Here is a 16446-nt window from a genome sequence, read left to right on the forward strand (position 1 = left end):
ACTGAATTGCTTGTTTTTCCTCCTAAACCTTCTCCTCACCTCTCATTCTCTCTTACTGTCAACGATGTCACGCTTACTCCGGTCAAGGAAGCTCGTAGTCTTGGCTTTATATTTGACTCCTCGCTCTCCTTTATTCCTCATATTGAGGCAGTAGCTAAATCTTGTTGTTTCTTCCTGTATAATATTGCCAGGATTCGAACATTTTTGTCTGTCTCTTCTGCCAAGACTCTTGTTCACGCACTGGTTATCTCTCGGTTGGACTACTGCAACCTTCTTCTCTCTGGCCTTCCTTCGTCTCACATCAGTCCGCTGGTCTCTGTCCACCACTCTGCCGCTAAGATCATCTTCTTGGCCTGCCGCTCTGGCCATGTCACTCCACTTCTGAAATCTCTTCATTGGCTTCCAATTCACTCCAGAATCCAATATAAACTTCTCCTGTTGACCTTCAAAGCTTTTCATGGTCTAGCTCCTGCCTATCTCTCCTCTCTCATCTCACACTATTGCCCCGCTCGTGCTCTCCGCTCCTCTGATGCCATGCTTCTCGCCTGCCCAAGGGCCTCTACTTCCCTTACTCGGCTTCGTCCTTTTTCTTCTGCTGCCCCCTACGCCTGGAACCCTCTTCCAGAACACTTGAGAACTACAAACTCAATCACAGCTTTTAAAACTCAGCTAAAATCTTTTCTTTTCCCTATAGCTTTTAAATATTGAGTTTGTTCTGACTCTATACTGTTAGCTTCACCCTACCCGGTGCCTGTTTACACTTCCCTGTGCCTGTTTGCATTCTCTCTCCCTCCTTATTGTTTGCTACAACTTTATTAGATTGTAAGCCTATGCGGCAGGGTCTTGCTATTTACTGTGTAATCTGTACAGCACCATGTACATTGATGGTGCTATATAAATAAATAAATAATAATAATAATAATAATAATAATAATAATAATAATAATAATAATATTACTGTGGGAGAGGGAGAAAAATATCTTCCTCTGCACATTCCCCACCCCATATCCTTGTAGACCGCCTTGCTCAGCTTGGTTGTGAATTACTTTTCTTTAACCAGATCTCCATTATAAAATGAATGTTGCACTGCTGCCAGGCTTTCACGAGTTTATTCGAGCGAAGGGTCAGAAGGAACGTCTCTCTCTCTTTCTGCCTTCTCCCAAAGGCCTCCCTGTTCCCAGCTGGGATCCCTCCCCTCCCCCCACTAGCCACACTCATCACCAGGGCTTTGTTCTTGCTCCTTCCGCAATGAGGCTTGAACACACCAGAATGCTCAGGGTTACCCAGAGTTGCTGCATGATGTGCAGACCAGACCACTTTGTCCTAAAAGTCCAACTCTAAACATTAAAAAAATGAATTTGAGGGCCACAATAGTTTTCAGTTTTCTTGATTATCATTGGTTCCTCTGATAATTGAAATAACCAACTCTTGGGTTTCTTCTTTCAGCTGATGGGAGGCTGCATGAAGGAATTCACACAGGCATGAAGCCCTATGAATGCTTAGAGTGCGGGAAGAGTTTCAGTCGGAGTTCAAGACTTGATGGCCATCACAGGATCCACACAGGCGAAAAGCCCTATGAATGTTTAGAGTGCGGGAAGAGTTTTAATCAGAGCTCAAGCCTTAACTCCCATCGCAGGATCCACACAGGAGAGAAGCCTTATAAATGCTTAGAGTGCGGGAAGAGTTTCAGTCAGAGTTCAGGCCTTGACACCCATCGCAGGAGCCACACAGGAGAGAAGCCTTATAAATGCTTAGAGTGCAGGAAGAGTTTCCGTCAGAGTTCAAGCCTTGACATCCATCAAAGGATTCACACAGGGGAGAAGCTCTATAAATGCATAGAGTGCGGGAAGAGTTTCAGTCACAGCTCAACCCTTAACACCCATCACAGGACCCACACAAGAGAGAAGCCTTATAAATGCTTGGAGTGCAGGAAGTCTTTCAGTACGAGCTCATCACTTAACTCCCATCACAGGATCCACACAGGCGAGAAGCCTTATAAATGCTTAGAGTGTGGGAAGAGTTTCCGTAAGAGTTCATGCCTTGACATCCATCACAGGATCCACACAGGAGAGAAGCCTTATAAATGCTTAGAGTGTGGGAAGAGTTTCAGAACCAGCTCAGCCCTTAACATCCATCACAGGACCCACACAGGAGAGAAGGCTTATGAATGCTTAGAGTGTGGGAAGAGTCTCACTGATAGCAATAGCCTTAAAATACATCACAGGATCCACACTGGAGAGAAGCCTTATAAATGCTTAGAGTGTGGGAAGAGTTTCAGCAGCAGCTCAGCCCTTAACACCCATCACAGGAGCCACACAGGAGAGAAGCCCTATAAATGCTTAGAGTGCGGGAAGAGCTTCAGCAACAGATCAGCCCTTAACACCCATCACAGGAGCCACACAGGAGAGAAGCCTTATGAATGCTTACAGTGTGGGAAGAGTTTCAGCACCAGCTCAGCCCTTAACACCCATCACAGGAGCCACACAGGAGAGAAGCCTTATGAATGCTTACAGTGTGGGAAGAGTTTCACTGATAGCAATAGCCTTAAAAAACATCACAGGATCCACACAGGCGAAAAGCCTTATACATGCTTAGAGTGCGGGAAGAATTTCAGTCGGAGTTCAGGCCTTGACATCCATCACAGGATCCACACTGGTGAGAAGCCTTATAAATGCTTAGAGTGTGGGAAGAATTTCAGCAACAGCTCAGCCCTTAACACCCATCACAGGAGCCACACAGGACAGAAGCCTTATGAATGCTTAGAGTGTGGGAAGAGTTTCACTGATAGCAATAGCCTTAAAACACATCACAGGACCCACACTGGTGAGAAGCCTTATAAATGTTTAGAGTGCGGGAAGAGTTTCAGTCAGAGTTCAGGCCTTAACACCCATCACAGGAGCCACACAGGAGAGAAGCCTTATGAATGCTTAGAGTGTGGGAAGAGTTTCACTGATAACAATAGCCTTAAAACACATCACAGGACCCACACTGGTGAGAAGCCTTATAAATGTTTAGAGTGCGGGAAGAGTTTCAGTCAGAGTTCAGCCCTTAACACCCATCACAGGATCCACACTGGTGAGAAGCCTTATAAATGCTTAGAGTGTGGGAAGAGTTTCAGGTACAGCTCAGCCCTTAGCACCCATCACAGGATCCACACAGGTGAGAAGCTCTACAAATGCTTAGAGTGCGGGAAGAGCTTCAATGACCGTTCAACCTTAAGAAAACATCAAAGTATTCACACTGGTGAGAAGCCTTATAAATGCTTAGAGTGCGGGAAGAGTTTCAGTCGAAACTCAAGCCTTGACACCCATCACAGGATCCACACAGGGGAGAAGCCTTATAAATGTTTAGAATGCGGAAAGAGCTTCATTCACCATACAACCTTTAGAAGACATCAAACTACTCACTGTGCTGAGAAGCCTTATACATGCTTAGAGTGCAAGAAGACCTTCATTCACTGTAGAAACTTTAAACAGCATCAAAGAATCCACTAAAGGAAGAAATCCTTTAAATGCATTTCTTAGCATACTGGAAGAACTTCCAACATTATAAGTACCTGAAATCACATCAAAGAACAGACACAGGAAGGATTTTTTTCAATGCAAGCAGTTTCCAGAAAGAAGGAAGATCTTCGAATGGAGGACAGCCATTCCCTTTAAAAGAAGCAAGCCCAGGAGGAAAGACCTTAAATTAAAAACAAATATCCATGCCAAGTTCAGCCGAACAGATCTGTCAAGGGCTTCTCAGCTTCACTGAGCTCTCTTCACTGAGAGCTGTTAAGGGCCGGGCAGAGGAGTTATTTTGGCCTTCTGTGTGCCGTATGGTGTCCTGCGCTATGGTCCTTTCCAGATTCCCAAAGACCTTGGAGGGCGGTCAGGGGCAGAGCGGTGGAGCTACCCCGCAGAGGTGTCTTTTCTCCTGGACAGGCGCGTGCAAGCGAAGCTGCTCTTTTTTGTTACAAGCCGTGGACTCCGTAGCCCCAAAGGCCTCGTCTCTTGGCACCATCTTGCAAGTTCCTGGGAACGTTGTACGAAATATGCCTGGAAGGGTAGCGAACCCACCCTGCTGATCACTGCAAGAAATACGTGAATGTGCTGAGCCGGAAGCCTTCTCTGATGCTCCTGCCTGATTAGGAAAATGATCAGTTGGTTTCCAGGTTTGAGCAGAAGTGGACTCGGCTTCATCCACACCGCCCACATTGAACGATAAAGAGCTGACAAGAGCACCCTCACAGGGATGGCTTGGCCACAGAGGTGCAGGCGCTACGAACCTCAAGGCTGGATGACTGCAATGTGCTCCATCTGGGGCTGCCCTTAAGGCTGCTTTGGATGCTGGAGCCCGTTCAGAACGCAGCAGCTCGACTGTTGTCCGGGGCTGCTCCTTTTCGGCATGTGACTCCTTTGCGGAAGGGACTGTACTGGCTCCGTATCGCCGACAGGGCCTGGTTTAAGAGGGGACCGTACAAAGCCCTAAACAGTTTGGGATCGGGATACATGAGAAAGCGCCTTCTCTCCTCTCACCCTGTCCCAGGGACTGAGGTCATTGGAGGGCAATTAAAAAATACTGAAAGATGCAAAACTGATTCCCCATTTGAAATTCCTGCCCATCTCCTCTGCAGGGGTGTTGTGATCAGAGGCTCTTCCGTGAGTTGCTTCCTCTCCCTGCGGCTGCTTGAGCTGTAACGGGAGACAGAGACAACGTGGGGGAAACTCAGCTGAGGGAGCGACCAAAACCAGGGATGAGGAGGAGCCCTTGGGGAAGGGGGGATGCGAGGAACTGTTGCATTGCAAGCATCTTCAGATGCCAGAGACAGCTTCTGAAACACTACTTTATTCTCAGCCTACACTAAAACTGAGACTCCAGCAAACACTAGCTCCCATCTTCCAGGCAGGAGCAAGCAGGGTTGGCACTGCCATATAGGCAGCTAAGTAAGGGGGGGGAAGTCGCCCGGAAGTCGCCGTTCCACAGCGGCTCTGAGGGGGTGGCTTCCGGGCTCGCCATTCCAAAGCCGCCTGCCCACCCCCCAACCCCAGTGTCCTGGCTTCAAAGCGGCTTCCAGCTGGGCGCTGGCTTTGAACTCAAAACGCTGGGTGCAGAGGTTGGCTTTGGAACGGCGTGCCCAGAAGCCGCTCTCCCAGAGTGCCAGCGAGCGAAGGCGGTGCCCCGGCCATTGCCTTGTGTCGCTCTCATGCTCGTCAGCATGGGGGCGACACGAGGGAGGGGCGAGGGGTCTCTGTTTGTTCGTTGTCGCATGCGGATGGGTCTGCCCCAGTCGCTTGTGAAGGCGGAGTGCTGGCAGATGGCTGATTTGCCACCCCCTCCCTTCTCAGAGACCACCGAAAACTCCGTTGCCCGCCCCCCTCCACGTATAACTACCAGTTGGCATGGAGGGAAGGGAGAGCACCCCGCAGCAGCCCAGCAGTAACCGCAGGACCACGAGCGGCTGCCCCATGGCCGAGGACCGTCTGATTTTATAATTATAGAGATATTTAGACTAAATGTGATGATTATATAAGTAATATTATTTTATCTCTGTAGCGTTTGTTCCGAGGAAGCTTGAGCAGCGAAAACGGGAAGTTTATTGCAAAATCCTGTCAACAACTTACAACGCTGGAAAGAATAAAATATAATAAGAACAAACCTTATTTATAATATATCCGTGAACATATGTTTATGTACTGATGTATTGCCAAATGCGTTTAATAGACTAAAGTGTGTTAGTGTGTCTTTGCTGTGCTATATTATAGACTTGTATTGTCTTATAGTAGGAACAGCATTCCAATTATTGGTTTATTGTATTATAGTACCCAACACCACTATTGTCTAACAACTATGGGATACATCAGCTTTTTTGTATAATAATAAATGGGTTTCTTGTTAATCATCGGCACTACCAGGCGATGAAAGGGGATGGATTAGGTGTGAAAACGTGAACCAGAGCTTGCAGAATCTAAACATCTCCATGTCTCCCGGCCCACAGCTCAGTGACAGCCTGTGAGCTTTGGAAGCGGAAGGTCCCAGGTTCAACCTCTGGCATTTCCAGTTAAAGTCACTATATCGTTATTGGGGAGGGGGGGAGAGATACAAATCCCTGCCATCTGTTCGCCTTTGCTGACTAGTCCTGTTGTAGTGGCCCTAAACCCGTGTGTGTAGTCGTATGAGTGTGTGTGTGTGGGGGGAACGTTGCACCCTGCACGTAATTCCACTTGTTTGTGAGTGGTAGAGGAATGCATGCGTGAGAGAGGGAGTATAACAGCATGAAACACTCTCACCAATGAAAAAGTTGTCTTGTTGGGTTTTTGTGTGCCCTTTGTCTGTCTTCAAATAAGTTGAGAGTTCACCTGGGCAAGGTAATAACGTAGCAGCTCCCTTGACATCAAAACTGGTCCAGTTCAGACAACACGCTAAACCGTGCTGCTTAATCGCAAAATGTTTAACGAAACGTGTTGACCTTAAAGCATTCCATTAACCATTTTGTTAATGGAACGAGTCCTTCCAACTCCAAGCAAAAACATGGATTTCTTGTTTGGAACTTCTCAGTGGGCCAGTCCCAAAGTGCCTTCCTTTCCTCCAGATGCTGAATATTTCAGCTGCTTCTTTTGTAGATTTCTTAAATTTGCTTCACAGGGCAATCCCCAATTCATAGCTCAACACTGTCATTCCAAGTAGGAGCCCAGTAATAATTAGAATAATAAGAGGAAGCATAAAAATAGAATGCTAATAAATACTGAAAGATGCAAAACTGATTCCCTGTTTGAAATTCTCCTGTGCACAAATATCAGCTCAAATTATCTTCTACAAAGAGAGAAGAGCCCGTAATGTCACATCCGTCCTCTGACATTCAGCTTCCTGGCAGAACAAGCTGGGTCTGTATTTTGGAGGAGGAGGTGGTGGGGGTGTCTGTTCTTGCCTGGGAGAGGACTTCGCCCCACGGACTCTACACTCTCCTCTGCACGGGTGTTGTGATCAGAGGCTCTTCTGTGAGTTGTTTTCTTTCCCTGCAGCTTCTTGAACTGAAACAGGAGACGGAGACCACTTGGGGAACACTCAGCCGAGGGACCGACCAAGCCCTTGGATGAGAGGAGCCCTTGGGGAAGGGGGATGCGAGGAACTGTTGCATTGCGAGCATCAGATGCCAGAGACAGCTTCTGAAATGCTGCTTTCTTCTCAGCCTACACTAAAACTGAGACCAGCAAACACTGGCTCACATCTTCCAGACTCCACCCTCCACTTCCTCTCCCTCCCAGCTCCCCTCCATGCCTCTACTACAACCCCCAGCATGCAATTCACCTACCACAATACCACAGCACTCGAAGCAGGAACATGCCAGGGGACGAATATGGCCAGGCAGCATCTTCCGCAGGTTTAGCGCTCAGCTCCGGAGCCACCAAGGGTGGGACCCAGAGGACTCCCAGGAATAGAACTGGTCCAGTTCACAAGAGGAGCTGGGAGGGGTCACATCCGCCAGCAAAGGGGACCCTCTCCATAGGCCCCCACCGGCCCAGGGGCTTGGGCTGCTCACCCCCCACCCCACATGGTGCCTGGATGTGAGTATGAATAACTTGGAATGCTTTCTTAAAATATGATTCCCTTTGCTTCGGGTTGCATCCATTCCCTGGATTGCAGGATGAGTTCCTTGTAACGCTGAGTTCAGGGCGTGGAAACTAGGGGTGTGTATGGACCCCCCGCTCCGCTTCACTTGCAGATCTGCCATTTTCGGAGCGGGCTGCTTCGCCCCACCCCCGCTCCACCCACTTCCGCTCCGCTCCGCTCGGAGCTCCGGATCCGGATCGGAGCTCCGTTTCCCCCCCCCATAGGGTTGCATTGAAAGCTAAAAAATTATACAACTTTTTTTCTTTTCAAGTTAGAAACCTCATGTTTGGCACCATGACACCTCATGGGGGTATACACACGCACGCCAAGTTTCAAGGCAATCCCATCATCCCCTGATTTTGGGGGAATTTTTGAAAATCGGGCACCCCATTCACACCCCTTGAGATAGCTCCGTCAATTTGCACGTTAGAAACCTCAAACACGGCACCAGGACAGCTTATCCATGTGTCCACATGGATGCCCACACTCAAGGCAATCCCATCATCCCCTGATTTTTGGCGCGGCTCTAACCTCTAACGCACCACCCATAACCCTAATTCTCACCCCTTTCGATAGCTCCGTCAATTTGCACGTTAGAAACCTCAAACTCGGCACCATGATAGCTTATCCATGTGTCCACATGGACGCCAAGTTTCAAGGCAATCCCATCATCCCCTGATTTTTGGGGAATTTTTGAAAATCGGGCACCCCATTCACACCCCTTGGGATAGCTCCGTCAATTTGCATGTTAGAATCCTCAAACTTGGCACCAGGACAGCTTATCCATGTGTCCACATGGACACCCACACTCAAGGCAATCCCATCATCCTCTGATTTTTGGCACCCCAAATCAAGTCCCATTCTACAACTACGTCAATTTGCACGTCAGAAACCTCAAACTCGGCACCATGATAGCTTATCCACGTGTCCACATGGATGCCAAGTTTCAAGGCAATCCCATCATCCCCTGATTTTTGGCGAATTTTTGAAAATCGGGCACCCCATTCACACCCCTTGGGATAGCTCCATCAATTTGCATGTTAGAAACCTCAAACTTGGCACCAGGACAGCTTATCTATGTGTCCACATGGATGCCCACACTCAAGGCAATCCCATCATCCCCTGATTTTTGGCACCCCAAATCAAGTCCCATTCTACAACTACGTCAATTTGCACGTCAGAAACCTATCCTTTGGTCCCATGACAGCTTACCCATGTGTCCACATGGATGCCAAATTTCAAGGCAATCCCATCATCCCGTGATGTTAGGGGAAGTTTTGAAAATCGGGCACTCCAGTATGTCAGGGATTAAAGTTGCAATGCAGACAGCTCAATGGGGCCAGTTCAAAGGAAATCCCAACATGCCATGAGATAACCCTAAATCTTCTTCCACACTTGAAAAATGGATTTTTGAACTTGATAAAGTCTAAGTGAGCGCAGGAAGGACTTCTCCCCTGAGTCAAAGCAAGACACCATCCCTGCGAGGCGGGAAGGCGAGAAGGGAGGGAAGGCGAGAAGGGAGGGAAGGCAGGCAGGCAGGCAGCACTAACGCATAGCAAACCAACCCGTAAGCGGGCGCAAGGAGCAAGTGAGGCAAAGATGGCTGGTTGTTTCTTTCTAAGCCAGCAGTTACGCATTGAGGGGCACAGAGGAGGACGACTGGGAGCAAGCGTGCCGGAGGGTGCTGGGCACGAACCGCAAAGCCCATCTCCCAGGCACCAGACGGGCAGAGAGGCAGGCAGAGCAGACGAGGAGTCAGTCCTGGCAGATGCCCCACCACAGCAGCAGTTGTGGTGTTCACCTGCATTGTGAGGATGGCCTCCTTCTTTTGACCCTGTTTTGGGCTGCTGTAGACAGGAGGGGCTTCAGATGCTCCGGACGTTTGGGACAGAGCGAAGGGTGGGAAGGAACGTCTCCCTTTCTGCCTTCTCCCGAAGGCCTCCTTGTTCCCAGCTTGGATCTCCTCTCCTGGCAGGAAAGAAAGGGGGAAGGTCCATTCCTTGGGGCGGCCGAAGAAGCAGAGGCATCAGCAGATATGAGCCTGGGACTGAGGGACCCTTTGGGAGATCCTTCAGTTTCCTCGCAGTCGCTGACCCCCTTTAGTGCTGAGCCATGGAGAAGGCAGGGGCCTCAACGCCAGGAAGGGTCTTGGAGGAAACGGTCAGTTTAGATCCCAGATTCCTTCCTGGGTTTGTGATGAAATGAGTCTTGGTCACTCGATGGCCTTGACCAGAAAGACCTCTTGGTTTTCTCAGCAGTGGTAGAAACTGTTAACCATTAGATCAGAAGAACATGAGAAGGGGCCTGATTCTGGATCAGACCCAGGGTCCATCAAGTCCAGCAGTCTGTTCACACAGTGGCGAAAGAGCTGTCAATCAGGGACCACAACCAGGACATGGTGCAACAGCATTCTCCTGCCCATGTTCCCCAGCAACCGGTTTCAAAAGGCTTCTTGCCTCTGATCCTGGAGATTGGACTTCGCCATCAAAACTGGTAGCCCTCGATAGCCTTCCCCTCCAGGAAATGCTCCAACACCCGTTTCGGGCCATCCCAGTCGGTGGTCATGACCACATCTTGTGCTGGTGAATCCCACTCTGTGCTGTGTGCCAAAGTCCTTCCTTTGATCTGTCCTGAATCAAGCTAGAACACACTGGAATTCTCTGGGTTACCCATAAAGAGTGATCTCTTCCGGCAGGCCTATCCAGTTGAATTTTAAGATGCCTTTTTTAGTGGTGTGCTGCTTTTAATGATGCACTGGTTTTAAACATTTGAATGAGTTGTTTGTATTTTGTGCTGTTTTTATTTGTGTTGTATCCTGCCCCTATCCAGAAGGAGAGGTGGGTAACAGATATACACACACACACTGCTGCATGATATGCAAACCAGACCACTGTGTCCAAAAAGGCCACCTATAATTTTTTTTAAAAAAAGGATTTGTAGGCTAAACTAGTTGTCAGTTCTCTTGATTATCATCGGCTCCTCTGATAATTGAAATAACCATCTCTTGGGTTTCTTCTTTCAGCTGATGGGAGGCTGCATGAAAGAATTCACACAGGCATGAAGCCCTATGAATGCTTAGAGTGCGGGAAAAGTTTCAGGTACAGCTCAAACCTTGACACCCATCACCGGATCCACACAGGCGAGAAGCCTTATAAATGCTTAGAGTGCGGGAAGAGTTTCAGTCAGAGTTCAGGACTTAACACCCATCAGAGGATCCACACAGGAGAGAAGCCTTATAAATGCTTGGAGTGCGGGAAGAGTTTCAGTCACAACTCACAGCTTAACACCCATCATAGGATCCACACTGGAGAGAAGCCTTATAAATGCTTAGAGTGCAAGAAGAGTTTCAGTCAGATCTCACACCTTAACATCCATCATAGGATCCACACAGGAGAGAAGCCTCATAAATGTTTAGAGTGCGGGAAGAGTTTCAGTCAGAGTTCAGGACTTAACACCCATCAGAAGATCCACACAGGAGAGAAGCCTTATAAATGCTTGGAGTGCGGGAAGAGTTTCAGTCACAACTCACAGCTTAACACCCATCATAGGATCCACACTGGAGAGAAGCCTTATAAATGCTTAGAGTGCGGGAAGAGTTTCAGTCAGATCTCACACCTTAACATTCATCATAGGATCCACACAGGAGAGAAGCCCTACAAATGCTTAGAGTGTGGGAAATGTTTCACTGAAAGTTCAAGTTTTAAAAAGCATCGAAGTATTCACTTGGTAGAGAAGGCTTATAAATGCTTAGAGTGCGGGAAGAGTTTCAGTCAGAACTCAAGCCTTAACGCCCATCACAGGATCCATAGAGGAGAGAAGCCCTATAAATGCTTAGAGTGCGGGAAGAGTTTCAGAGAGAGCTCAAATCTTGATGCCCATCACAGGATCCACACAGGGGAGAAGCCTTATAAATGCTTAGAGTGCGGAAAGAGTTTCAGACGGAGCTCAAATCTTGCTGCCCATCACAGGATCCACACAGGCGAGAAGCCTTATAAATGCTTAGAGTGCGGGAAGAGTTTTGGACGGAGCTCAAGTCTTGAGGTCCATCACAGGATCCACACAGGCGAGAAGCCCTACAAATGCTTAGAGTGTGGGAAATGTTTCACTGAAAGTTCAAGTTTTAAAAAGCATCAAAGTATTCACTTGGTAGAGAAGGCTTATAAATGCTTAGAGTGCGGGAAGAGTTTCAGTCAGTGCTCAAGCCTTAACGCCCATCACAGGATCCATACAGGAGAGAAGCCCTATAAATGCTTAGAGTGCGGGAAGAGTTTCAGTCGGAGCTCAACCCTTGACACCCATCACAAGATCCACACAGGGGAGAAGCCTTATAAATGCTTAGAGTGCGGGAAGAGTTTCAGTCACAGCTCATACCTTAACGACCATCACAGGAGCCACACAGGAGAGAAGCCTTATAAATGCTTACAGTGTGGAAAGAGTTTCAGCACCAGCTCAGCCCTTAACACCCATCACAGGAGCCACACAGGAGAGAAGACTTATAAATGCTTAGAGTGTGGGAAGAGTTTCACTACAAATGCAAGCCTTGACACCCATCAGAGGACCCACACAGGACAGAAGCCCTACAAATGCTTAGAGTGTGGGAAGAGTTTCAGGTACAGGTCAAACTTTGTTACCCATCACCGGATCCACACAGGCGAGAAGCCTTATAAATGCTTAGATTGCGATAAGAGTTTCAGTCGGAGCTCAAGACTTAACACCCATCACAGGATCCACACAGGTGAGAAGCCTTATAAATGCTTAGAGTGTGGGAAGAGTTTTAGTCGGAGCTCAAGCCTTGACACCCATCACAGGATCCACACAGGGGAGAAGCGTTATGAATGCTTAGAGTGTGGAAAGAGTTTCAGTCAGAGCGCACACCTTAACACCCATCACAGGATCCACACAGGCGAGAAGCCTTATAAATGCTTAGAGTGTGGGAAGAGTTTCAGCAACAGCTCAGCCCTTAACACGCATCACATGATCCACACAGGTGAGAAGCCTTATAAATGCTTAGAGTGCGGGAAGAGTTTCAATCGGCGCTCAACCCTTAACACCCATCACAGGATCCACACAGGTGAGAAGCCCATAAATTTTTCGAATGCGTAAAGAGCTTCATTCACCATACAACCCTTAGAAGACATCAAACTACTCACTGTGCTGAGAAGCCTTATAAATGCTTAGAGTGCAAGAAGAGCTTCATTCACTGTAGAAACTTTAAACAGCATCAAAGAATCCACTAAAGGAAGAAATCCTTTAAATGCATTTCTTAGCATACTGGAAGAACTTCCAACATTATAAGTACCTGAAATCACATCAAAGAACAGACACAGGAAGGATTTCTTTCAAACCCAGCAGTTTCCGGAAAGAAGGAAGATCTTCAAATGGAGGAGAGCCATTCCCTTTAAAAGAAGCAAGCACGGGGGGGCGGGGGGGGGGGGCGGAGCCTGACAGTTTGATGAAGCGGTAAGTTTTTTCTCAGCTCCTGATAAGGAGGCCTAAAAGCGTATTTAACTGCATTTGATCGGCATAATATGTTAGTACAATTTTACAAAAAGACTTATGAAATCTTTCTGCATTCAGAGAAAGTTGAAACGTCTCCCGGAGAGCTGTGAAATTATTTATAAGATCTACTTTAGCTTTCAACAGTTCTAATAGCCTCAGCTACTCCATAAGGGAGAGTTTCTTAAAGTTATAAATAACACTTTAAAGGAATGCAGGGACATTAAGAAGAAGTAAATCAATCATTACCTAAGAGGAACAAATTAGTCGCTCTAAAATAACTTACTGAGGCAAAGGAGGGGTCACGAAAGCGCATGGGTTGTTGATGCAACTGACTTCCGCCTAGTGAACTGAAAGAGCGATGTGAGGCTTGATGCCAAGAAAGAATAATAATAAGAGCAAAAATCCAATTTGGTCAAGGGCAAAATCACATCCCTCTGATAAATCTACGACCAGACTAACAAAAGTATTGGAAGGGAAAGAGAGTGGAAGTGTACAGGATTCAAACGGCTCGTTAAGAAATCTTCAGCACAGCGACGAAATGGTGGCCATAGCTGGCACTGAGCCAAAATCAGCACTTGATGAATTGCAAACTGATATGATGGAGTTTATTAAAAGCAACAACGAAGCAATGCTCCAGGAAATGAAATTGATTAAAGAAGAAATTATCAAAAATATGCAAAAGCTCCAAATTTCAGTAGTAAAAGTTGAGAAAGACCTGGCAGAGACTAAAACAGAACTTAAGCAAATATCAAATCAAGTGAATTTGAACAAACAACAAATAACTCAGCATAATATTAAATTTGATCAATATGAGCTGAGGCTGATCCATTTAGAAGGTCAATCAAGATGAGCAAATCTTCGGGTAAAAAAATTCCCAGAAATGCAAGGAGAAAATTTGAGATTGAGTATTTTGGGATGGTTTAAAGAGCTGATATGGATTTAACACAGCAGGACATCGAGAGAATCCAAAGAGTAGCTGGAAACAGAACAAGGGCTATGTCAAGAGATATTTTGGTCAGATTCAGAAATTATTATAAGAAGGAGCAATTCATGAAAAAATTAAGGTCAATATCTACGCTGAAGTTTCAAGAAACGCCAGTTCAAATCTATAATGATCTTTGTCAGAAAACCGTGGAATGGAGGCAAAGCGTTAGACCCGTGATAGCAAAGCTTAAGAGGGAGGGAATTGCTTATTCATGGGGTTATCCGGTGTTCCTGAGATTTATGCAAGATGGAAGACAGCATAGAGTAACATCGCTGGAACGGGGAATGGCGCTGCTGAGAAGTCTAAGGCTAGATGAAGAAATGTCAACCCAGCAAGAAGGAGTAGAGGAAGAAGATCCTGGCCCAAGTGGGAATTAAAGGTTTAATGAATTAAAAAAAAGGGGGGAAGGAGATATAAGAATAATCAATGAGTAAGAGGCTTGCCACATCGGGACTGTGGGTTCCAACTCTCCCCCCCCCCCCCGGTTAAGGTTGATAGCCATGACCGGGGTGTTTCACCAACGGAGTAATAAAGGGGGGGAAATAGGGGGGAGAGGGGAGGGAGAGGGGTTAAGGGTGAGAAGGGGAGGGGTGGGAATAAAAAGTGTATTTGTTAGTTGTTATAAGTTTAGTTTTTATTTTGTTAATAATGTGGGTGTGCACAAGGGATCTACAAGAAATTAAACAAAAATATAATGGGATATTGCTATTAATGATAAATTAACATGTAATATAAAAGTAAGAAGCGGAATAACAAAAACGAATGATTTTGAAGGAATGTGGAAACAGTTCCTAGAATATGTTCTATCTAAGGGAAGAAACAATGAGATTTTGGAAACAGGAATAGATCCTGGGGTGAGGTGGGATGCACTTTATGGTATATGATTATGTTAACACATTAAATTAGAAAATGTTACAAGGTTATTCAACATTTATGTATTATGTTGGGGTTTTTTTTGTTATTGTATTGATGTATGCTTAAGTTTTGAAAAGAATAAAAATGATTAAAAATAAATAAATAAAAGAAGCAAGCCCAGGAGGAAAGACCTTGAATTAAAAACAAATATCCATGCCACGTTCAGCCTAACAGATCTGTCGAGGGCTTCTCAGCTTCATTGAGTCACCTGTGTGTTGGGAAATGAGAGCTGTTAAGGGCCGGGCAGAGGAGTTATTTTGGCCTTCTGTGTGTCGTATGGTGTCCTGCGCTGTGGTCCTTTCCAGATTCCCAAAGACCTTGGAAGGCGGTCAGGGGCAGAGCGTTGGTCCTACACCGCAGAGGTGTCTTTTCTCCTGGACAGGCTGTGCAAGCGAAGCTGTTTTTTTTTGTTACAAGCGCTGGACTCAGTAGCCACAAAGGCCTCGTCTCTTGGCACCATCTTGCAAGTTCCTGGGAACGTTGTACGAAATATGCCTGGAAGGGTAGCGAACTCACCCTGCTGATCACTACAAGAAATATGTGTATGTGCTGAGCCAGAAGCCTTCTCTGATGCTCCTGCCTGATTAGGGAAATGATCAATCGGTTTCCAGGTTTGAGCAGAAGCGGACTCGGCTTCGTCCACACCGCCCACATTGAATGATAAAGAGCTGACTAAAGCACCCTCTCCGGGACAGGGATGGCTTGGCCACAGAGGTGCAGGCGCTACGAACCTCAAGGCTGGAGGACTGCAAAGTGCTCCATCTGGGGCTGCCCTTAAGGCTCCTCCGGACGCTGGAGCCAGTGCAGAACGCAGCAGCTCGGCTGTTGTCCAGAGCTGCTCCTTTTCGGCATGTAACTCCTTTGCAGAAGGGACTGTACTGGCTCCGCATCGCCTACAGGGCCTGGTTTAAGAGGGGAGCGTACAAAGCCCTAAACAGTTTGGGATCGGGATACATGAGAAAGCGGCTTCTCTCCTCTCACCCTGCCCCAGGGACTGAGGTCATTGGAGGGCTGGCCCCTGGTGGTTCCACGTGGACCTTTGTCCCGATTGGAGTCCATCAGGAGAAGAGCCTTCAGTGTGGTGGCCCCTTCCCTTTGGAACTCCCTGCCCCTTGTGGTTAGGCAGGTGGCAACCCGAGGCTGCTTCTGCCTCCTTTGAAAAGGACTCTTTTCCAGGAAGCCTTCCTCAACTGACCAGCCACTGTTTATATTGGTCCTTTGTTTTAAATTCAACACAATTCAATTTACTGTTTTGTATCTTCTTCTTTTTTACTGTTTTATTCCTATGTGCACCACTCTGGAATTTATTTTAGACCAATATGGTAAATAAGCAGATAAAGATTCATATTGTGACTATTCCTATGATAATGCATATAACTTCTGTTGTCTTAAATCTCTTATTGTATTTTAAATCCCTCTATTGCTGCTAGGATTATTTTTTTCTTTTTCTTTTT

At 46.9% G+C, this 16446-nt stretch overlaps 1 protein-coding gene across 1 annotated transcript in view; it reads left to right on the forward strand.

Annotated features, from left to right (window-relative positions):
• LOC134412311 (uncharacterized) overlaps positions 1–12999 on the forward strand; it is an 89116-nt gene extending 76117 nt beyond the window's left edge. Inside the window, 3 exon segments of the mRNA XM_063146211.1 lie at positions 1517–2129; positions 2634–3345; positions 10649–12999. Coding sequence (XP_063002281.1) covers positions 1517–2129; positions 2634–3345; positions 10649–12696 — 3373 coding nt within the window. The 3' untranslated portion in view covers positions 12697–12999.
• Positions 13000–16446: the final 3447 nt, after the last annotated feature.

The sequence above is a fragment of the Elgaria multicarinata genome, chromosome 21 (genome assembly GCF_023053635.1).
Source record: "Elgaria multicarinata webbii isolate HBS135686 ecotype San Diego chromosome 21, rElgMul1.1.pri, whole genome shotgun sequence".
NCBI classification, from domain to species: domain Eukaryota; kingdom Metazoa; phylum Chordata; class Lepidosauria; order Squamata; family Anguidae; genus Elgaria; species Elgaria multicarinata.